Source organism: Podarcis melisellensis (assembly GCF_964234715.1).
Source record: "Podarcis melisellensis genome assembly, chromosome: 2".
Classification (NCBI taxonomy): domain Eukaryota; kingdom Metazoa; phylum Chordata; class Lepidosauria; order Squamata; family Lacertidae; genus Podarcis; species Podarcis melisellensis.
In genome coordinates, this window is record NC_138529.1 from 67,035,552 (window position 1) to 67,059,098 (window position 23,547).

At 49.3% G+C, this 23,547-nt stretch overlaps 1 protein-coding gene across 3 annotated transcripts in view; it reads left to right on the forward strand.

The window, feature by feature from the left end:
• The window catches only part of UNC5A (unc-5 netrin receptor A), an 85,896-nt gene that overhangs the window by 57,626 nt on the left and 4,723 nt on the right, over positions 1 to 23,547 (forward strand). The window contains exons 1-11 of one of the 3 annotated variants that reach the window (XM_081901011.1): positions 8,266 to 8,663; positions 11,345 to 11,566; positions 12,010 to 12,153; positions 12,414 to 12,517; positions 12,967 to 13,147; positions 14,051 to 14,218; positions 14,933 to 15,097; positions 17,222 to 17,410; positions 19,985 to 20,284; positions 20,837 to 20,924; positions 22,522 to 22,690. In XM_081901011.1, the coding sequence (XP_081757137.1) occupies positions 8,639 to 8,663; positions 11,345 to 11,566; positions 12,010 to 12,153; positions 12,414 to 12,517; positions 12,967 to 13,147; positions 14,051 to 14,218; positions 14,933 to 15,097; positions 17,222 to 17,410; positions 19,985 to 20,284; positions 20,837 to 20,924; positions 22,522 to 22,690 (1,755 nt within the window). In that variant the 5' untranslated portion in view covers positions 8,266 to 8,638. Of the gene's footprint in view, positions 1 to 8,265; positions 8,664 to 11,344; positions 11,567 to 12,009; positions 12,154 to 12,413; positions 12,518 to 12,966; positions 13,148 to 14,050; positions 14,219 to 14,932; positions 15,098 to 17,221; positions 17,411 to 19,984; positions 20,285 to 20,836; positions 20,925 to 22,521; positions 22,691 to 23,547 lie in introns of those variants that run through there. The other 2 variants (XM_081901010.1, XM_081901012.1) reach the window with 2 other exon arrangements.

Here is a 23,547-nt window from a genome sequence, read left to right on the forward strand (position 1 = left end):
CAGGCTCCCCTCACCCTGCAAGCTTGGCTCCCTCCTTCTGGGGCCCTCAGCTTTCACTCACTCCCAGCCTCTCACCCATTCATTCATTCATTCATTCACTCATTCATTCTCCATTCATCCTCTCTCCATCCCGCCTCACACACACAGGTTCCCCCCTGCCCACCAGCCTCCAACCCTTCCAGGTAGGAGGAAGAAAGTAATGTTGGGCACCTTTTTTTGCCATAGAAAACTGTTGCTACTGAAACTCCAGATCTCAGAGGCTGGATCATTCCCAACCGCCAAGTCACCTCTAGCCTCAAATTCCACAAGGGAGGTTGATGGGGAAAGTGCAGAGCTGCTACTCTGACTGCCTTCCCTGTGGGCAAGAAGGTTTCCTCATTGCCTTGCCCTCCATTTTGGGTGTAGCAGTTCTGATACACAGATGAGAAATCTCAGGTTAAATGGGGCCCTCAGGCCTCTTTATCTGCCCCTGGGGTCTCTCTGAAGCCAACAGCCTTTCCCCAAGACATGCCCTGTACAGTAGCCCTGCTTTCCACCCCCTCGGGCTGTTTTGGCCTATCTGGTTTTGCTCTGCTAATGCCTCCTGTCTGACTGGATGGAGGACAGGCAGGCCCCATCCACTGTCAGCATGTGGCCCCCAGAAGGTTGCTCAATGAGGAATGTGGCTCCCAGATGGAAAATGATTCTTCACCCCTCTTGTAAAAGCATTATTTACAACAGAGTGTGAGGGCACCACAGGGGTGGAAGCTGAGGCAGTCTGCACTTGTGGGAGCTGGTCAGAAGGTGAAGGCCTGGGCCCTGCCCTGCCCGTGTCCCGGCCCCTCGCCTTGTCCTCCATTGTGTTCTGGGCTTGATGAAGCACTGGTGGCAGCAGGGGGCTGCGGTGGTGGGGCTGCATGCAGCTCCCTGCCATGGAAAACAAAGCCAGAGCTTGATTTGAGATGGAATTTGCCCCTTGTATATTATTCCAGCAGTTCAGAAATAATTTCCACTTACTCACAGATGATGATTCTATATTTAATCTCTCCTCTCTCGGATGAACATAAAATGCCAGTTTCTACATCTCTGCAATTTCTCACTGTTTAGTCAGCCAGTCTTTTGGTGGCAGCGAAAGAGACTTCCTTGCCTTAGCCATGATGTTTTTTTTTCTGCTGTCAAAAGGTTTAATAAACAATTCTTACCCTCTTGGCATGCATCACTCAAATAAGCCAGAGCTTCTTATCTGCACATTTGACAGAAGGTTTTGTTGTTATATTTCCATTGTGAGTCAGACCCTCCCCCTCCAACGCTCTAACATTTAGCTCTTCCTCCAATGGACGGGGTTCTCTGTCTTCTTTCTAGCCCACGCTAGACTAGGGGGTTGCAAGACTTTCTCTCATTCCCTCTAGCTGGAATTCTAGGGGCTGCCAGAAGATTCTGGAAAATCTTTTACCTTTGCAGAGCCCAGGTGAGGGTGAGCTTGAGGTGACAGCTCAGTGGGATCCATGGGGCTCAGCTGTGCGGTAGGATCTTATTTCTAGACAATGAGCTTCTATCTTTCCCTCCAAGGGAATAACTGTTTGCTGGGGGCCACAGTTATAACTGTGTGCTACTTCCAAAATCACCATCCTCTGGATTCAGTCTCACAAAGCCATCTTTTCTCCTTCTCCTCTTCCTCCTCCTCCTCCTCCTCCTCCTCCTCCTCCTCCTCCTCCTCCTCCTCCTCCTCCTCCTCCTCCTTCTTTTTCAGCCAGAAGTGTTAGCATATGTCAGTGGATCTGCTAATTTTGACATCATTCTGCCATTTAGATATGGATTTTTGAAGTCTACATAGAGGTTTGGTTTTGAAAGCAATGGAATGGAATGGAATGGGGGAAGTCCATGGTGATGGAGACAAAATGGTGGGAAAGGCAAGGGCTAATGAATCATGTTCATCTGGGCCATGCTGTTCTATCATGCAAAATGGAGATGGGGCCCATCTTTGGGGGGCTTTAGTGTGGCCTGGTCACTGATGGTGGACAAATGGGAAGTAGCCATCAGTTTGTCTCAAAGCCCTTTGTTCCAAGCACCTGAAATGTACCTGGAGTTAGATCTTCAGCAGAAACTAGTTTTTACCTGGCAGTGTGTGAGTGAAGGAAGACCTGGCGGGGTCATCTTGTGTTTTAATACTGACGTTGCTTTCACTTTGGGACTGGTACTACTTGCACTATGGACATGCTACTGCAGCCCTGTAATACCCATTCAGCCTTTACGGATTAGTAAATAAAAAATAATGATTACAACATCACAAGTCTCTAGGGCTCTTTTCTTCAAAAGAAGCTGCCTATGTAAAAGCTGCCCTGAGCATTTTTAGACAAAGAATGCTGAACTAGATAGACCTCAGTCTGATATAGCAAGCTGGTTAAGAACCTGAGGACAAGTACAAATATTATATTTTTGTGGCGGCTTCCTCTTTATAGCTGTCTTCAGATTGTTTATAGGTCTCTTCAGTCTCATCATTATGCTTGGGGTAGATTCCCATTTACATCTAGTTAGTTCCTTCTAGCAACAGTTTAGCTGCCTATTAATTTTTTTATATCCTACCTTTCCTCCAAAGAGCTTCAAGTTCTATTTGGTTCTCTTCCCCTCCACCGCCTTCCCCTGAGGCTAAGCTGAGCAAGAGCGTCTGGCCTAAGATCACCCTGCGAGCTTCCTGGCAAATGAGGATGCGAGCCAGGTTCTTCCCAGTCCTAGCCCAACCTTTTAGCCCAGGGGTACTGGAGGAGATATTGGTATCTCCCCAACCCCTCTCCGGCCAAGTTGGACAGACGGGAAGAATCACCCATCAGTGATGGCAGGTAACCTTTTTTGCCTACAGGGGTCTTCAGAAGTCCCTATTAAAGCACTCTCTCAAGCGGCACTTTGAAAGAGCTTCAGGACATCTGACAACCAGCTGATTGTTGAGTCTCCAGAAGCTGCTTTTGAAGGGACGGGCACTTTGAAACGGACTTCTGAAGAACTGAGAAGTCAATCTAGTCTAGCACATATTTTGGTGTGGCAGCCCCAAGGATCATTAAGGGGGTCCAACAAATGCCAGAAGTAATGCCTGCAAGGTATGCAAGAGCTGGAGGTGTCTTGGGGGGCATGGGGGATGTCATATGAAGGCATATAGTGAATGTGTGCGCATTCTGAAATTTGCAGGTGAAAACAGGACATAAAAGAAATGAAAGCACAATAGTTGTGTCTGTGAAGGATGCACTGGTTTATTTTTCATTTATGGCCCACCTTCCTTCCATTCCATGATGGAAAACAAGGTGGCATACTTTGGGTTCCCAAGAGGAGTCTCCCTTCCAGGCCCTGATCAAAGCCAGAACTGCTTAGCTGCAGCAAGGTGCTCACCTCATGTGCTGAGTCTGAGAGGTGCTTGGGGTGGAGCATAAAGGGAGCTCAGGAAGTCGTGAGACAGGCAAGTGAGTCCAGGGATATTTGCATTGCACATGTGAAATGTCTGGCAAGGAGAACCTGTAGGAAGCATGTAGGTGGATCGAAAATCTTGGAAGCCTGACAGGAGTGTGAGGGAAATCACTCTACTGTCAGGCTTCCAATCCCTTCCGGCACAAGTGGGCATTCTGGCATGAGGGGTGCATGTGGGAAGCCCACAGATGAGGACTGGAAATGTGGGGGGCTTTGTGGGAGGCAAACAGGTGGGTGTGGAGCATGTGGGGAAGGGGTATATGTGGGGAGCAGGTGGAAAGTGTGCAGGTGGGCGGGGAGCAGGCGGGGAGCAGGCGGGGAGCAGGCTCGGCGTTAATTCCCCTGCATTCCATTCTGTTTAATTGCTTATTAAATTCTAAGCAGCCAATTATCAGCAGCAATTACAGCTCCGCGCAGTGACACAATCGCCGCTTTAGCATTTGTTAATCAAATGCTTATTTAGGAGTCCGCTTTATTAGCTGTTGTTGGAAGGAGAGCCCAGTCCCTGAGGCTGGGGGAAGGGAGCTTCAGGGTTCTCCCCTCCCCACATTCTCTTGCCTTCCATGATGCGCCTTGACTCTTCTCTCCCTTGGGGTTTCAAATGCCTCTTCTCCTGAGATGCGCCAGATAGGCCGGCCAATCATCCAGAGTGTGTAGAAACCAAAGCAACCTCCGCCATTTGGTGCCTCTCCATGAAGGCATCACTTCAGGACATTGGGAATGAAGTGTTCATGCACCCATTGCTGGGGACCGTGACTCAGTGGCAGAGCCCAGGTTTTGTACATAGAAGATCCCAGTTTCAATCCAGGTGGAAGAATCCGCCATGCAGCAGACTGAAGCAAGCTGATTCTGGAGGCCAAGCAGGGAGCGGGAGGAATAAATGCGGCAGGAATTTAATGTCTGCGTAGCACGACTTTTAAAAAGTGATGGCTAGGGCATCCTTTGGAATCTGCTTCAGCTAAAGTCTTAGTCCAGCGGTGAAGATCCGGTAGCAGGTGATGGGGAAAGCCATTCCTTGGAAAGCTGATGCCAGTCAATGAACAAAGAGTCTGACCTGGTATAATCCAGTTTCCTATATTCCTATGATCTGGAGGAACGCACATGTGAAACTCTGCTTTATACAGCCGGAAGAAAGGGCCTCGGGGATCCTAACAGAAAACAACAACCCCTGCCCCCAGTCTAGCCAATGGCGTTATTGAACATTCACTTTGAGTGCTGTAGCTGCATTGCCTTGGGGAAGGGCGCTGCCTCATTTCAGCCACATCCAGGTAGCCATAGCCAATCAGGGACAAGGAGATTGTCCCCAGTCAAGAGGCAGGAGGATGAGATAGGCAGCTACTGGCAACTAATTGGCTCCCTTTTTGCAATAACGGTACATGTTTTATGCATTTGGGCATGAAAAGAACCATTCCAGATATGAACAGAGAGATGGGCGAAATGTGCAAAGAGATCGTCCTGTGATGTAGAAATTGAGTGCATGATTTGATGGTATGTCTGTTCCAGGTCAGCACTGAAACATGTGTGTGTGTGCCCGTGTGATCAGAGTGATTAAATAGACTCTCACATGAACAAAATGTCAATGTAGGGCCTCTTAAGGGCAAGTGAAGGAAGGATGTCACTTCTTTTAAACATGCAGGAAATTTCAGTTCAATAAACAAAACTACTGCTATGTATAATTAGAGGGGGAAATGTATTTCTCTTCACTTTTGGCTTGTCTACCAAGTAATACTCCCTAAGACAGCAACACCCTACTGTCAACGTGGCTTTGGAGGGGGAATTCAAGTCTCATCCATGCTAAAGACCCAAATTGTAGGAATGCATTGGCACTGATATTAGCTGTGCACTACCGTTTTTTGTGATTACAGTGGTACCTTGGTTCTCGAACTTAATCCGTTCTGGGAGTCTGTTCGATTCCTGAAACTGTTTGAAAACCAAGGCACGGCTTCTGATTGGCTGCAGGAGCTTCCTACACTCAAGCAGAAGCCGCGACAGATGTTCAGTTTCTGAAAAGTGTTCACAAACCGAAACACTTACTTCCAAGTTTGCAGTGTTCGGGAGCCAATTTTTTCGACAACTAAACCATTTGAAAACCAAGGTACCACTGTCCTATTAGCACTAGGTCAGGGGTGCCCAAACCTTTTTCAAAGAGGGCCAGGATGAAGTGAACATGCATGAGGGCCAACTGAAGTTGTTGAGCTTTTTTTAGATTTAACCCCAAAGTTGTTGAGCTTCTTTTACAATTTTACCCCAAAGTTGTTGAGTTTTTTTGGATTTTACCCCAAGACATATACTGCCACAGGGGCCAGATTAAATCGACCGGCGGGCCAAATTAGGCCCCTGAAATGGACATGCCTGCACTAGGTGGAAAGGCATAGCTACTGAGGTTTTACCCTGAAATGCTAGTTTTGGATACAGACTGGAAGAATTTATTTATAAAACTTATACCCCACCATAGGAAATCAAGTCAGCTAATGAAATCAAGCAAACAAATATCATATACACCCTCATTCAAAACAGCAAGAATAATAAACCCCGTGTTAATATAATGAGCCAAAAATAATGACTGTCATTATGTGACCGATGAATAACATAGAATAAAAAAAATATTCTGGGAACAGCAGTCAAACTGCAAGTAGCAATATCAATTAAATTGCATAGTATTTATGAAGATCCAAGTTTCACCAACTGCTGAAAACATTATTATAGCACCTTGGGGGCCTTGGCAGAGAGGTAGTAAATAATTGCAAAAAAACAAACAAATAAGAGTGCCAGGGCTTGACTGATCTCAGCTGGCAGGGCGTTCTGCAGGGTGAGTGTCACTGAAGAAAAAGCCCCATGTGCGGCAGCTAAGCTGTTTGCTTCACAGAGTCAATGAATCTGGAGCACTGTGTCAGGTGATGACCAGAGCATGCAGGGAGAACCATATGGAAGGAGGTTGGTCCTTCAGAAAAAAAACATATTGAAGGTTCTTTTTAATCAGCTTTGCTGCAGGGAGAAAGGAGTTAGTATGCTGATGTGGCTGTGTAGTGCATGTGCACTTTGCAGGTTTTCATTCAGAGATGAAGACTGTGAAACTATCCACACCCCAAGAGGGGGTGCAGCAATTGAGCCAACATCATTCCTGTTCCACTACTCCCTTTGCACCTCCCTCTCTTCTGCTTGGTGGTGGTTCGGGGAGGGGGAGGCAGAAAGATTCCTGCTTCCATGTCAATAGGAAAGGAGGCTGCATCTCTCAGCCCCACCAATTAATGTTAATCTTCAATTAAAGCTTTTGTTTATTGATCAATTGATCATATTGATTTAAGCTTGCAGAACTAGATAGTGTATTAGACTGAGAGGCCTGAGGTGTGTTAGGGTCCCTCTCAGCTGCAGATTCTCTCGTTTGCCTCAGTTCATGATCTGTCCAATGGAAATTTAAATAATGACTACCTCACAAGGTTCTTGGATGCATAATGACCAAAAAGATTCTTGTTAGTTTTGCTTATTATGGATTTATCCCACCCTTTTCAACCAGGAATTCAGGGTGTCATACGCAGGTTCTCACAACAACCCTGTGAGGTACGTTAGGCACAGAGATAACAACTTGTCCAGGTCAGCCAGTGAGCTTAGTGTCTACATAGCGATTTGAACCTGGACTTATCTGGTCTAAAGGTCAAAGGAGATGTGATAGCAGAAAGACTTTGATCAGACTTCTAGTGGTTCCATCCCCCCTTTAAGGGGGACTGATTCTGAAAAGATGACCGTCTCTTGGAATTACTACTCTCCTTATGGGGCAAAACATACAAAAGTAACATATGGTGATCAGGTGTATGTGCACAGAATTGGGAATATTATTGCTTTATTATTTTGTTTGCTAGCTGACTAATGCCAAATGGTCTTTAGGTGACTCACAACAATTCTAAAGCTTGCAAAATTTTAGAACAACAAAGATAAAGCAACATTATAACATTTCACCCACCCCACCCCAAAACCCACAGCTCAGATTTGAAATAATTACAGCACAGGAACTGGCACATCACATGCCTGCGAAAAGAGCAGTGTGGGAGCACAATGCACTGAAACTGCTCCTATCCCATGTGGTGTGTGGATGATAGGTAGCAAAGGGTAGGTCCATTCAGGCTTGGGAACTACCTGCATATTACAAATAATCTCTAGCATAGAGACACTAGGAAGCTTAGGAGGTGGTGTGGTGGTGGTAGTTGTTGATCAGATACATTCAATGTGCATTTAAAGCACACAAGTCCCCCATGAGAATCCTGGGAACCATAGTTTGCTTGTTTGCAACGTTTGAAAATAATTATTTCATTTTATAATGTATATAAAACAAGAGAGAGCAGTTATAACAACAAACGGAAATTAAAAGATGAAGGGCAAACCTATAAAAGAGGCAAGTAGAAGGTGACCAGTTGCACCTGGGTTAAAATCACGAAGTCCAAGTAAAGACGATCTTGAATCACAGTTTGTTAAGGTTGCTTAGAACGGTAGCTCGGTGAGGAGGGAAACTACCGTCCTTAGGCTTCTTTGGGGGAAGTCAGGTGCTGTAAATGTGCCCTGGGTGTGCTTTAAATGTACAGCAACGGGTGGGCCGGAAAAATGAGTAAGGGGAGCAGTCAGGTGCCGAGGAGGACAGGACACTCCAGTGCCCGTCTTCAGTGGTAGTGTACAGTACAAGACGGCACTTGGGCGGCTGCAGCTTATCTCATCATTGTAATGCTGCAGGAGTGAAAATCCCCTCTTGTTGCGCGCGACCCTGAGAGGTGCGGGAGCCTGCGCTGCGCTAAACCGGCCCTTCCTGCTGAGGAGGAAGGGAGCAGCAGCAGCAACAATGGCTGTTGAAAAGGGATGCAGAAGGGAGCGGCGGGGCAGGCGAGAAGAAGCGCCCGCTGCGAGGAAGGAGGCCTGTCCGAAAGGGGCGCGCGTGTTGCGACTAGAGAAGCGGCCACGCGAAGTCCCCGCGTGTTTTGCTCAGGCTCGCCGCAGTCCTGCTCCCGCCAAAGGAGCAGCGCGGGGCCTCCCTTTCGCCGCGGCCGGTTTGCCTCGGCGAGCAGGCCTTCGCCGGCCTCCCTGCGCACGGGCCGCGGGGCCGGAGCTGGCGGCCTCGGGCTTGCCTGCGGTGGCGCTGCCCTTGCGGAGAGAGGCGCCTGGAGGCCCGGCGAAAGCGCGGCTGGGAGGCGGAGGGGAGGGAGCGGGATCAGCTCAGCGTGGCATGACGAGACGAGGCCCCCGGAGAAGTGAGCTATGTCCCTTATTGGTCACACTACATTTCTTTTTCATTAGCAGTTAAATGCAGACATGAGGGATCGGCGCAGGTTCACTGGGCGCGCGCCGTGCGGCATTTCCGGCCGTGATGGATTAGCCCCGGTGGAGGCGGCGGCGGCGGGGACGAGGGCGGGAGGGGGGAAAGCCTGCTGTCAGCAGCCCCAGCTGTGGACGCCTGTCATGGGGGGAGGTTGGGGGGGGGAACACACCGTGACACACGTCTCAGCAAATAGGAAGGACAGGGAGAAGAACCAGGGCCTCGCATTAGGGTCCAGGGATGAGGGCACAGTGGCGGATGAGGTGGGGCCGGCTGGGCGGGGAGTAAGTTGGTTGTGTAGGCAAGTGTACCTATTGGCATTTCCTCCTTGTGTCTGCTAGTTGCCGGCACATTCTCCCCATGTATGTGTTTGGCTGGCTTTTTTGTTTTGTGAATGAGTCTGGAACCGTCCTCAGCATACACTTGTGCTTCAGAAATTCTGGAATTGTAGCGTCCAGGCACGTGGGCGAAGCAGAAGAAAATGTGGCACTTTAAGCATTTGCATATACATTTTAGATGATAGGGCAATTGACATTTTGAAGCGAAAGATTCCAGAATCCTTAAGTGTCAGACAAACTGTGTGCTGACCCCCACACTGAAGTGGATTGTAATCTCTATGTTAGCATTTATGTATTCTTTTTTTAAAAAAGTGTTATCAGCATCTAGCCCACCCCATTCCCAGGACAGCCAGCAATGTGCTATTTTACTGCAAAATCGCATCGCTTTAACCTCATTTGTGCTATCCCAGCTCAACACAGGCCAGTGACAAATGGAAAGCAGTGCAAACATTGCGAAGATTTTTACCTAACACATATTGGAGGATATGTGGGTTGACTCTAGTGAGACAGAAGGCAGAGGGTTCTAGCTCTCCATATCTGGAGCAATGTGAGTCACATCTAATAGCTGGTTTTATCTGAGCCGATCATCTGATTGGGCTTCCTGTTCCTCAGGTGTAGGAAGCTGAATTTAAGGCATAAAGGAGGGAATTTAAACCTGAGCACTGTTCCTATCCATACATCACAGGCTGCCCACTTGTCCCAGTAAGAAGCTAAAAGGGTATTTTTAGACTTAAGTTTGAAGAAGGAACCCCAAGTTCATCCAGGAACATTATTAACAAAGCAATGAGATGGGATGGGGGTGTGTGATTGTAGGTTAAAGCCAAAGGGCATTGCCAGTATTTTGCTTGGGAAAGTACACACAGGCAAGTATCACAATTGTTAGTAGCATCAGGCCATAGGCGCCGACTCCATGGGGCCTGAGGGGGCCCGAGCCCCCTCAAAAATTCGTTTGGGGGGGCTCCGCCCCCCCATAATTTAAGAAAATTATTAGTTATATTATGCTTTGTAAAATCACAAAATTATGTTGGTATTTTTTATTTTCCTTGTTTGATGATAGTTACCTTTTAAAATACATTCAGTAATGAGTTAAAACAAAGCCACTCCCGATCTAGAGAGGGGGTGGGGTTGCGGGCTCTCGACCCATCAACAATCTCGCGGGCGAGAAGCGGGGATTCCCCCTAGCTCATTAATATTCACCGCCCACGGCGGCAGCCAATCGGCTGCCGCAAAGGGCAGGCCCTCACAGGTTCACTTAAGGTCGGGGCAGCCCGGGGCTTGCCCCTTTCGTTCCCCCAGCAGCAGCGGTTTGGAGGTCTTGGGCCCCCCCAATATTTTTTATAAGTCGGTATGGGCCCCCGCCCCCCCCCCAATATTTTTTATAAGTCGGCGCCCCTGCATCAGGCATAACCAAGAGTTATTCCATATTGTGAACAGTCAGGAAGTAAAACAAACCTACACACATTCAGTGAGCATCTGCTTCACATGCAGAAGGCTGTGGGTTCAGTCGCGGGCATCTCTACCTAGGGGTGGGAGAGTGCAGGCAGTTTTGAACTAGATGACCCAGTGGTCAGACTCCGTATAAGGCAGCTGCCGACTACCGCACCATCTGTAAGTGTGCATTCCTGTTGAAGGCAGTATCTAGAACTATTGCCTCTGATTATCCCTGTTAATACACAAGCCTGGGATGATGTATCATGTGGCATTGTAATGCTCTTAACTTACTCCTCTGAAAGTGTTTTCTGACATCTCCCACCAGCCTCCTAAAATCTTAAAAGAGTTACTGGTAAATGTCAAATGATGGTGAGTTTTTGACACTTGCCGGATCATACTTAATAAAGAGGAAGTACCTCGGGGGGCTTTCTGTTGGCCCTTACCCCCAGTGGTGTTTGGTTGGATGCGGCAGGACTGAGAACATGGCCATCTGAGTTGGCTGTGGGGACAGCAGCATGGCTGAGAGCTCTTGCTGCAGTTGCTTTCATTAATGTTACAGACCAATTAACTGTGTAATTAGCCGAGATCCCCAAAGAGCTGCTGCTGCTCTGATTACAGTGAAGGAGAGTTGAAGCCTTGCCCTTTAACTGAAGAAGTTTGATCTTAGAGGACTGCGGGGTTTGGTGGCCAGCAGAGCAAAGGCGTTTTGCATGTACTGATTTAACCTTGAGGTTTGGCATGAAATCCACCTATGCAAGGCCCACGGTGGAAACCTGACTCTTCATGGCCTCTGTGAATGTTGTGGTTGCTAGTGTGCCAGTTTCTAGCCCCTCTCCTCTCTGCCCAGGTGCCCAGCAGAGTGCCACAGTGCCCATCCCTGTGCCTGGCTCTTCCTCAGACCTGCTCCCTCACTTCCTGCTGGAACCGGAGGATGTTTACATTGTCAAGAACAAACCGGTGACACTGGCCTGCAAGGCCACGCCTGCCACTCAGATCTACTTCAAGTGCAATGGCGAGTGGGTGCATCAGGGCGACCACATCATACAGCGCAGCATGAACAAAACCACGGGTGAGTGCTGGAGGGGTGGGGCATCAAAGGGCAGCAGAGGAGTCTTGTTTTGATGGCTGCAGGGCCAACGCTCAGCTCCTGTCCCACTGCTGACCTGGAGTTAGGAGGTCTCATATTTATACTGTCAGCATAGCTTTTGTGCTTCTTTAGCTGCTGTGTTCTCCTGAGATTTCACTATTACATTTTGAAGTTTTTTAGAGATTTCTCACATGCTTCTAAGCATATATTTGCAACAATCAGAGCCAGAGACATGTTTGCCCCCCCCCCCCACTTTTCTCATGATACTTGAGGTTCTCTGGAAACTGAACACAGCAGCATTCTGCACACTTACTGCACTTCCACAGAATTGTGACACCCATTCATGTAGCGCTCCTCCACCCACTGATCTCTCCCCCCTTCCCTGTTTTCCCCCCTTGCCTCTTTGCCCCCTGGTGTTTTGGCAGGCCTGCCCCTCATGGAAGTGCGGATCGACATCTCGCGGCAACAGGTGGAGAAGATCTTTGGCTTGGAAGAGTACTGGTGCCAGTGTGTCGCCTGGAGCACGTCTGGCACCACCAAGAGTCAAAAGGCCTACGTGCGCATTGCTTGTGAGTGGCGCCCTGCTTACCCTCCTGTCTGCTCAGGGGACCCCTCTAGGACTTCAAACCACCCATCTTCCCTCTCCTGGTGCCTCATTGTCATTCCCCCCACCTACAGCTGAAAACCAGAGCCTGTTCTTTCATGTCTGAATCGACTACGATCAATTGGCTGCTCATGTTGGCAGGGAGCAGACAAGGCTGTGGCCTAGTATGACCTGGGGGGTCTTCGATGTCATCTTGACACCGCTCTAAGCCTCTCTTCTTTCCAGATCTGCGAAAGAATTTCGAGCAGGAGCCCCTGGCCAAAGAGGTCTCCATTGAGCAGGGAATTGTGCTGCCTTGCCGCCCTCCAGAGGGGATCCCACCAGCTGAAGTGAGTCCTGGCCCTGCATGCTTAATCCTGGGCAGTACTGAGGGGGCCATTGGGGAGAACGGTTGAGGAAGCCCACTAGTAGCACAAAACCAAACCAAACCACTTCATGGGGACCACCCGACGTTGGAACCCGCATCTCCCCAGCATTGGCTTTGCCACCCTGCAGTTCCTGCAGACGATCTAGGTTGGGTTCGTTGTAGCCCATTCGCCCTCACCCTCATTGCAGCCACTTGATTGACGCCGGCCTGTCTCTCTGCAGAGCTCATTAACGCACATTTTGGAGCCTCCCTGGGCTGCCCTGGTGCTGAGTGGCCTGTCAATCTCTGTCCCTCACTAGGTCAGTGCCAGAATGTGCTTTCTTCTGAGACATGTTGCAGTCGCAGTGTCCTTAAAGGCTATGCGGCCTGACCCAATCCTCCTGCCCTATGTGTGGCTTGTGTCTCCCCAAGGTCGAGTGGCTGCACAACGAAGACCTCGTGGACCCAGCACTGGACCCCAACTTCTACATCACGCTGGAGCACAGCCTGGTGGTGAAACAGGCCCGCCTGGCGGACACGGGAAACTATACCTGCGTGGCCAAAAACATTGTGGCCCGTCGTCGCAGCTCACCTGCTGCTGTCACTGTCTATGGTAGGGCCCCACCAGGCGATGGGATGGGTGGTCCCCAAGAAAAGGGGACCAATGGGTGAATAGCAGGTCTCTCCATAAGTCTGCAGGGTTGGGGGCAAGGACAGGAATCTGGTTTCTTTGGAGGCTTGGCTGTAGCTCAGAGGGGAAGATGGAGCAGTGACAGGGCCGGCTCTACCAGTAGGCAGAGTGAGGGAGCCGTCTCAGGCAGCAGATGCTGGTGCAGAGGGGACGAGTGGCAGCCTCATGTTAGGGAACAAAGCTGGGTGTGCCTCTAAGATCACTTGCTGCCCTCAGACGGGGTGGGAGATGCTAGTCCACTGCCAGCACTGAAGGAAGATTTGAACTGCCGGAGCCAGCCAGCTTTCGTAAAAGGAAACGGGAAGAATTGTGTGGAGGTCAGCTTGTCCTTCCCTTTGGGCAGCACTGTTTCTTGGGCTGGCCCAACTGTTTTGGGGTGTGATGAAGAGGGGACTTTGCTAAGTACATGCACCTCAAAATGGAGGAAAAACCCATCCTGGAGGGAGAGAGGGGGTGGACGGGGGAGCCAGGCTGTGTCAACGCGATGTCGAGAAAGCGATGCTCCCGCAGAATCTCACAGGAGAAAGCGGCATGACCCCCCTACCCCACCGCCTCCTCCAAGTGTCCGCCCCTCTGCTTGTGACTCCTCCTGCATCCCCCCATGTTTTCCTGTGTATTCTCCCCAAGCTGTACACACATACCAAAAGCAAGAGGGAAGCTGGCACCCCAGAGCCGGCCGTTTTGCCCCAGGAGAACCCTGGAAGCGCTCGGCTCCTTCTCTGGGCCCAGACAGAGAACCCCACCTCCCTCCCTGCTGCCAACGACTGGCCCTCCCAGGGTGCACTGTCGTTGGGAGCTCTAGCTGATGCTGTCCCTTCCCCCCAGTGAATGGCGGCTGGTCGACGTGGACGGACTGGTCAGCCTGCAGCACCAGCTGTGGACGGGGCTGGCAGAAGCGGAGCCGGAGCTGCACCAACCCAACGCCACTCAACGGGGGGGCCTTCTGTGAGGGCCAGAATGTGCAGAAAAGTTCTTGCGCCACCCTGTGCCCAGGTACTGCCCTGCCACTGCTGCGCACCTGCTCCGGCGGCTCTGTTTTGCTGTACTCACTCGCACCCTTGGCCCCTAACACATAGGAAGCCCAGAGCAGGCTGAGCCACACACATCTCCCACTCTCAGTCCACTCCAAGCCCCCCTTTTTCTGTTTCAGCCCAGAGTTCGCTGCTCACACAGCTTTGCCTATGCACTATCCCACCACTGTTTGGTTGCCACTTCCTTTTCCCAAAGTGACCTCGAGCCCAGAATGGTGCTGCATGTTCCTGGGACTTTTTTTTTTCAGTGCCTTCAGCCCTGTTTAAGCTACTGGTCCCAAGAGAGCAGCTGGCCTTTGCCTCGCCTTCCCCTCTTTGCTCTACCTGTCTTCCCCAACCCATCCATGTGTCTGTGTTTGTCCCTTCCCATCTCTGAGCCCCTTCCAAGGCATGTTACAAGTATGGGAGGGGCCCCCTTGTCCCATTAGGAGTGGCTTCTGCGGTGGCCAGTAATGGGTCAGCCCTGAGCTACTTCAGCCCGGTCCCTCCTCTCTGTAGCTGACATCGCCCAACAGCGTCCTCTCGACCCACCAAGCTGCTGCAAGCATCTGGCTAGTGAGATATCTGCTTGGGCTTGGCGGGGTGGGGAGGTAGAATTTATGCTGAGGATGAGAAACCGTTTGAGATTTGGGATTTTGGTCCCTAAGCCTCTGTACTGCCTCCTCCTGTCTGGCAGTGCCTGGCGGTTGGTCAACCTGGAGCATGTGGTCAGTGTGTGGTGCAGACTGTACACACTGGCGAAGCCGTGAATGCTCGGATCCAGCGCCCCGGAATGGTGGGGACGAGTGCCAGGGGCCTGAACTGGAGACCCGCAACTGCACCAGCGAGTTATGCACTCATGGTGAGTTCCTGCTGCTTTGGGGGAAATATAAGACTCATGCTGTGGGTGGAGATGGAGGGGAGAGGTGCAGGTGGTGGCATGAATTTGACGAGCATCTTCTGGCACAGGTGTGCCTCTCCAGAGTGTCTGTGGACATAGGCAACTGGTGCTGCCTCCTGTTGCGTAGCTTTTTTTGAGCGACCTTCCATTGCAGGCTGATTGAGATGTAAGGGCATTGAGGCCTGTCAGTTCTGGTCTGCCTATCTGTCCACGTAGGAACTAGCAGCCGTCTGCCCAGCACAGATGGAATGTCTGCTGCCTGGTTTAGCGTTGCCTCATAGCCAAAGGCTAGAAGGCAGAAACCCACCTTGTCAGCGGCACCCCCTGGCCCACGCGTCCCGCCACAGGCTCCGTCCCTTAATGAGGAGGCCCCAGAGCTCTCTCCTGAAAGATCACAACTGGTGCGCACTGGCCCAGCAAGCAGGCTGTGTGCCACCCCCACCCCAAGGCAGGAGAGCTCTGCGCTGGCCCTGACAGGGCGGAAGAGTGAGTGACAGGCCCCATCCTGGCTCATTAACTGTTCTAGCTTGTTAGGCCTCCTAGGGGTTTTCTCTTCCTTTTACATCAAATTAACCATTCTCACAGCTGAAATGAAGCAATGGCCCCCTGCCCTCCCCAGGGGGACTCAGGCTGACAGTTTGACCCAGCTGGCAGTGGGGGTGGGGAGGAGGTCCGTGAGGGATTCAGAGGGACAGCAGGGCAAAGTGCTGGTTCACAATGCACGCGCGCGCACACGCACACGCACACGCACACGCACACACACACACACACACACACACAAACCTGGTTCATTCGTTCATTCTTCCTCCCTTACATACAATTCCCTGTACATACGTTGCCTCATAAACCAGACTAATGTGTGTGTGCTTGCTTCCGTTAACACAGAAGCCTTGTTTGTTCTCCCTCACACACCCACACCAGGCCTGCATTCTTTCTTTCCCCCCTTCCCCCTTCAACCCCCACCAACCTGCCTTCTTCTGTACAGAGGCTTCACACAAAGGACAACACACACTCACACTCTCTTGCACAGCTGGGATTTTGGCCATGGAGCTTTGAAGGTTTCTACTTACTCAACCTTCAGAGATCATAAGCAAGATCCCAATTCTCCCAATTAAAGACTGTCTGCCTTTACTTAGAAATTATGAGACAGGAGCAGAAGGGCTCCTTTCAACCCAGGCTGCAGCCTTACTAACCCTGCCCAAACCAACCTCTGCCACAAAACTTTTCCTGCAGAAGCACCCTTTGTGTCTAGTCTGTGTCTAGTCCTCCCGGAATCACATTTCAGATCCCCTTCTGAATTATTATTTCTATAAACATAAAGATTTTTAGATAACACACTGGTTCGACAGACAGGGTTATTGTTCTTATGAACAATTAAATGGGCTTGTGTCCCAGGCACAATCTCACACTTACGAGACCCCTTTTCTGTTTCAGTCCCGGGTTCACCATTCACCCAGCTTTGCCTGTGCCTCAGCACCCACTGTTCCCCAAAGCAGCCCTTTTCTTTGATAACATGCTGGTAACATGGCTGTAGTTATTATAAAAGGGAACCACAACAGATGCTCATAAAATACGCTGCTTGTTTTGAATGTCATCTTGCATTTATCTAAAAATGGGTTGAGAATCTTATCCTGCCACCACTACCCCGCCTAATTCAGACCCTGATTCCCAAAGGAATCTCTCATGCTTTCCACCCATTCCTCTCCAATATGGATTTCGCATCATTTGTTAGACGGGGACTCAAAGAAAGCTGTGAGTTCAATACCCAGCGCAAAAAAGAGGAGGTTGGAAATGTGACTTTGCACTGAAAGACAGGGAAAGGGCAGGGGTTTGGGGTGGTTTTTTTTAAGGGATCATAGGTTTTGGTTATTAATTCCTTGATGACCCTCATTGCAAGAAGGCCAATGACATTTCATCCAGTGTCTCTTCCTTCCCTAGAGACATTGGCGGACTTCCATAGATAATTGCGCACCATGCAGATGAGCGGTGCGCTTCTTCTCCAGAAGGCGATGCCATTATTTTATGCAGTGCAACAACTGGCTCAGAATTGCACACCTCTCTGTTCTCTCCTGCTTCCCCTTTTAGGAACGAATGGCTCTGAGGATGTGGCTCTGTATGTGGGCCTGATTGCTGTCGCTGTCTGCCTGGTGCTGCTGCTCCTAGTGGTAACCCTTGTCTACTGCCGCAAGAAGGAAGGGCTGGATTCTGACGTGGCTGATTCTTCTATTCTCACTGCTGGCTTCCAGCCGGTCAGCATCAAGCCAACCAAAGCAGGTGAGCATCACGCCAATTTTGGGGCATCCCGGGGATTTTTGGAGTCCTTTGCAAGCAGCCTTCCTGGAGCCACAGTCAGCTGCCAGGTCTCGATGTGGAGACGGTGTTTGTCTCTTCTACGACTGCAGAACAGTTAGGTAAGATACAGCCGCAGTGTGTCTTGTAGCAAAATAGGATGGTGCCCGCCATTTTAAGAGTCCCGTGACTACTGTGCCAACTCTTAATGTGCTCTTCGGGTTTCCTCCCCTACTCTGTTTCTCCTTCCTGCTGTTACAAGTGCTACAAAAAATAAATACGAAATGATAGTATTCAACAAACTTCACATACTAGCTCAAGGGGATTTCCCATCCCTCTATTCCATCTGCACTATTCTCACATTTATTCCAGAGGGTTGGGGGAAACCCCAGAACAGATTTAGAGGGAGGGGGAGAATGTTTCGTCGCACGCACACACACAAAAATAATTTGACTGAGAGAACATTCATTGTAGTGCTACGTTGAACAAAAACCACAGATCTTAAAAGCACAATGGAACCTGGTGACAACTAAAAACAGTGGTTTAAAGAGTTTCGTTGTTTAAAAAATGGCTTTCTGGAATAAGCTCAGAATAAGCTCAGCTGGTTAGAGCATGGTGCTAATAACGCCAAGGCTGCAGGTTCTGTCCCCATAAGAGACAACTGCATATTCCTTCATTGCAGGGGGTTCGGCTATATATGATCCTCAGGGTCCATCCCAACTCTATGATTCAATTCAAGTCAAGTGAGCAAATGGGAAAATTTCTGATAACAGAAGACTAAAACTGTTTAAACACCTGAAGGCTTCCTACAGTAGGCAGCGTAAGCAGAGGATATCTGCAGAGGACTAGGTAGGAAAAACCACAGACCCAATAAACACACCAAAAATCTCTTACAAAATACCGTAATTATAGCCAGAGACTCACCTCTAGCCATGCATCTCAACACTACTAAGCATTGCCTTTGCCAAAATAAGATGCAACACCAGAGGGTTAGAAACAGGCCATCTGCATATTTTGTGAGAACCTGCTAAATTACCCTTTCCAGTTACAAGGCCTTAATGCTTCCTGCCAGCTCTCACTGGGCTACAGGACACCAACCAGTAAGGGCAGCCCAGCACTGGTCAGAACAGGAGCCTGTACAAGAAGGGTTTTCTAATCATCCCACCCCCAGCTCATCTGCCAGGCATTCTTCAAGTATTTCTGAACTAGTTAATTAAAGTTGGTTCCCCACTAATCAAGAAACATGAACTTCTAGAGGAAAAGTAGTTGCTGGAATGGAAGATGCAAGACCTTGCTGGCACATCTCTGTCACAGTGACTGTCACACCCCCAGGAAGTTAAACATGTAGGGAACCTATTATGTAATCTAGAGGAAGTCAGTAAAATCTAATGGCCATCATAGGTAGTTGTATAGTAAAATCACACTTGTGGATAAGCACATCTTTCATCCTAACCACTCCACTCTGTCATTTTGGAACCGGTTTACAACTAGCCTGGTTGGCAAAGCCATGGCCCAAAGGTTTTAGGCCCTAAAACAGACCATGGTTTATTTTGAACACAGAGCCATGGTCTAAAATGGCCGATCATGAATGAGCAGAGTCCTGTTGTGTGCTGCTCTTCCTGCTTGCCCCCTTCCTTCCATGTGCTGCTTAGGAGCTGAAAGAAACCAGATCCCTGGCCTCATATTGCATGCAAACCAGCACTTGTGGTTTTGTTTTTCTCCAAGCAAACCATGAGCAGTAACCATTGTTTTTTCTTAGCTTACTGTTTGTGGTTTGCTGGGAGGGAAACAAACCACAACTGTTAATTTGCATGTAAGACTAAGCCAGTGCTCTGGTTTATTTCTACTGCAAGGCAGCCGAGGGAGGAGAGAGGCATGCACAAAGAGCAAGGGCTGGTCTGTTTTAAACAATAGCTTCACATACATGTGGACTGGGTCATTTATGAGCATCTAGGTGTGGGCGGAAGAAGTATCCTACCATCATTCCATCAGCCACTCAACTTTCTCATCACCTCATGATGCGATCTTTGGCCTTTGAGGCTCACCTCTTTGCACCCTGACAAGTGGTGGGGCGTTAAAACGACAACTGTGTCATGCGGCCAGCTCCCTTAGTCATTCTGCATTTGGATATCCTGCCCGGATGGGTTGTGTGAATTAGCCCAGACTCCTGGGCTCTGCAAGGGAGACTGTACTGCATCTTTAGGAAGCTGTCTCTGGGAAATAAAATGCATAACCTTATTAATACAAAAAGTGATGGTTTGAACAGGGATCTTTGTTTCTTGGGTCATTGCAGCAGTCTGTTACCCCTGCTGGTTAATGTATTTTGTGCAACATTGTCTGATGAGATGATGTTATGTGATTAGGCTGCTATCTACCTGAGGTGACTGAAAATATCTGCATTTGCATCTGTAAGCAATATAGGTCTGTGTATTGTGCTAAGAATGAACTCTCTTTTCCATTCTGCCTAGAGAAGAGCTTTCAATACGTTCAAACAGCACATGTATTTTGACCGACCCAGTTTGTTGGGTTATTAACATAAATGTCTCTCCTTCTTTGCAGATAACTCCCACTTGCTTACTATCCAGCCTGACCTGAGCACCACCACCATGACCTACCAGGGCTCACTGTGTCCACGCCAGGATGGACCCAGCAAGTTCCAGATTGGCAATGGGCACCTGCTGAGCCCCCTGGGCAGTGGGCGCCACACCCTGCACCACAGCTCACCCAGTGCGGACCCTGTGGACTTTGTCTCTCGGTTCTCCACCCAGAGCTTCTTCCGCTCCTTGCCCAGGGGTGGTGCCAACATGGCTTATGGAACCTTCAACTTCCTGGGTGGACGTTTAATGATCCCCAACACAGGTGAGATGGGAAGAGAAGGAAGGCTGGGGATTTGGGAGGCTGAGCTAGGTAGGGAAAAGTGTAGAGGCTTTATGATGCTCGTAGTTCCCTTCTGGACCAGCATTCAAGCACACACATCCAAGAGACAGAGGCTTCCTGTTTGGCCTGTATAGGAATACGATAAGTGATTATTTTGTGGATAAATTCCAGATAGAAACCGCATGTACCATTTCCCCACTTTACGGGGAAATTGTCCCGATACTGAGCAGCCCCTTATTGATGCCCAAGGGTCAGCTTGCCCAAGAGAACATGGAATGTTTCTTTCAAGCCTGGACCCATAGGAAGGTCTGACAAGGGCTAGTCCACCCACGAGGCGACTGCCCCTGGTGTCAGGATTCACAGGGGCAGCAGATCCTGATGTTGATCTTCCCCCCTTGTTCCTCCCTCACATCTCCTTCTCTGTTGGGGAGCGGGACATCATTTTGGGGTCTGTCCAAGGTGCAGAAATGTCTTGGGCCATCCATGGACACTGTATATTGCATCCCCTTGAGCAATAATGTCTGTGTCCTTTAGGTGTCAGCTTGCTCATCCCACCTGATGCCATCCCGCGAGGAAAGATCTATGAAATCTACCTGACGCTGCACAAGCAGGAAGATGTGAGGTATCCCTCTTACCCTTGAAATCCTTCAACTACCCCGTTAGTGGTCAGTGGGACCCCTAATTTCTCATATACCAATTTGACTCCAGTCCACTGTATGCCTGCCCCGTATGCCCACCCATCACCTGTGGCGCATAAGGGCTCTCCTACAGGTACCTGTAGAATCCACAGGGAGTTCTTGGACAACTGCATCCCTGTAGACCTTGTCATGCAGATGAGCTGCAGAAATTTGCCTCCACTCATGAGGTGGAGGGAGCAGCATGAATTGAATGTCACTGTGGAAGGTCAGCTACAGCATCCAGAAAGGAAACAAAGTCTTGACATACACATTACTCCTCTTGCTGGAAAATTCTCAGTGTATCCCTTCAAGATACACAACTCCAGATTATCCCATTCGGCATTTCAATCTCTTACCAGGCACACACTTGCCTGAAGGAAACAAAACTGATTGGAAATAGGCCTCATCTACTTGTTCTATATGTACAGAGGCTACAGGGCCAGCAGCACCCCAATCCTGAGCATTTTACATCAAAGCTCTAGTAATATCAGTCTAGCGCTTCCCACGTCATGCTCGCAAGATTGAACTATATAATCAACAGAGATCACCCGCCATTTCTAGGCAGATTTCTCTCTCGCAATCTTAACTACATCCTAAAATGCTACCGAGCATGTTTCTGATTTAATGTTTTTGTGCTGGCCCTTGACAGCCCACTCTTGCCTGCAACCCTCTGCTCACAGCTGCATCAACAGCAAATGGAGAAAGCATGCTTCTGTCATGGCACATTTAGTGTCAAGAATCCCTTTGGTGCTGGTTGAGGATTGAGGTGGGAGATTTGATTAGGACATCTAAAGCAACCTGGCCTGGAGCATGAAGGATAAGTCATGTTAGCTAAGCGGGTGAGATCTGCCAGCCAGAAAGGACCTTGCCAGGCTGCTCAATGGAGCATCACCCTCTGGCTAGTCATCCTCTAAGGAACTTGACTGCTGCACACTTGTACAATTCCTGCCCCCGCCCTGTCCCTGCTCCCTTCCAAAGAAGGATACCTAATGCAACTTATTCATCGTGGATATATTCTCTGAAACGTTTTTGGAGTTCCCACTTTGCAGATAGCTCCAATAACAGCTGTCTGCCATAACTGAGGCATTTCCACTTTCCCCATGAACCTTATGCCAATTCACACAGACTCCCATCTAGCTCAGCACTGACTACACTGATGGGCAGCAGTTCTCCAGGATCTTTCTGGATTACCCAGAGACGCCAGGGATTGAACCTGGGACTTTCTGCAAACAGGCGCTGTGCTATTGAGCCATAATCCTTCCCTATTCCCTTATGTCAGCATCCATTTCCAATGCACTTACTGAAGACTGCCAGCTCCAATTCCCTGCTTGGATTGCCAGTAGTACACGCTGACTATAACCCCACCCAATTTCTCCACTCTGCTTCCACCGCGCAGTGGTGAGAATGCAGATCCTGTTTGCTTTCTGTGCCCATTGGAATGATAACCAAGGGAAACTAGCTAATGGCAATAGTCAGAAGCGTCTGTGCTTGGCTTTGTATGGCCCTTCTCTTTCCAACTCTTGATTTTCTCTCTTTTTTGAGGCTGCCCCTGGCTGGCTGTCAGACCCTGCTGAGTCCCATTGTCAGCTGTGGGCCCCCTGGGGTGCTGCTCACCAGACCTGTCATCCTAGCTATGGACCACTGTGTGGAGCCAAACCCGGAGACCTGGAGTCTCCGCCTCAAGAAGCAGTCGTGTGAGGGCACGTGGGAGGTGAGTGCTTGGCCTCAGGCAGTCACAAACCAATCCGAAGGCTTTAAACAAGGCTGTATTGTACTTTTTGCTTTACAAAGCAAACAACCTTCCGGGCCAAAGTAACCTAAATTCTGAAACCTGCTTAAATTATGCAAATCACTCATATTGTTCATATTTATTTATTTTTTGCTTTCTTTGCAAAATCTATACTGTTTCTGCTACTTCTGTGAAAGAGGAGGAACCATGCGTGATGCTGAAGTCTCATCCTTGGGAAACAACGGAAGTCTTATTCAGCTATCCCTGTAGCTTTCTCAGGGCTTCGCCATACACTCTCAAGCATATCTTTGCATCCAAATGTTATAGAAACATGCTTTGTAATATATATATGAAAGCTGGATTCTGCCTCCAGTATTACAATCTTACATTTCCCCCCAGAACTGTAGAATATACACTGCCCTATTTTCAACATTAGCAGAATCTGATGGAGTGTTTACTGCCCAGCACTGGCACATTTGATTCTGATTTGTGTTCTACAGTGGAGGCTGTGATGGATCCCTCAGAATAGCTGAAGATAGCTCAGTCAGTAGAGCATAAGACTCTCAATCTCAGGGTTGTGGGTTTGAACCCCATGTTGGGCAAACAATTCCTGCATTGCAGGGGGTTGGACTAGATGGCCCTTGTGGTTCCTTCCAACTCTACCACTCTATGATTCCAGCTTGAATGTAGTGCAAATGTTCCTATATATGCCTAAAGAGCAACAGTCCTCCTATCCTCTCAAGCTCAGTACTTCATCCTTGGTCCTATATACCAGCTGTTTCCTGCTGATACCCCACCCATACAGATTCATTCTCCTTGTGTGTTGGCCAGCCATTCTT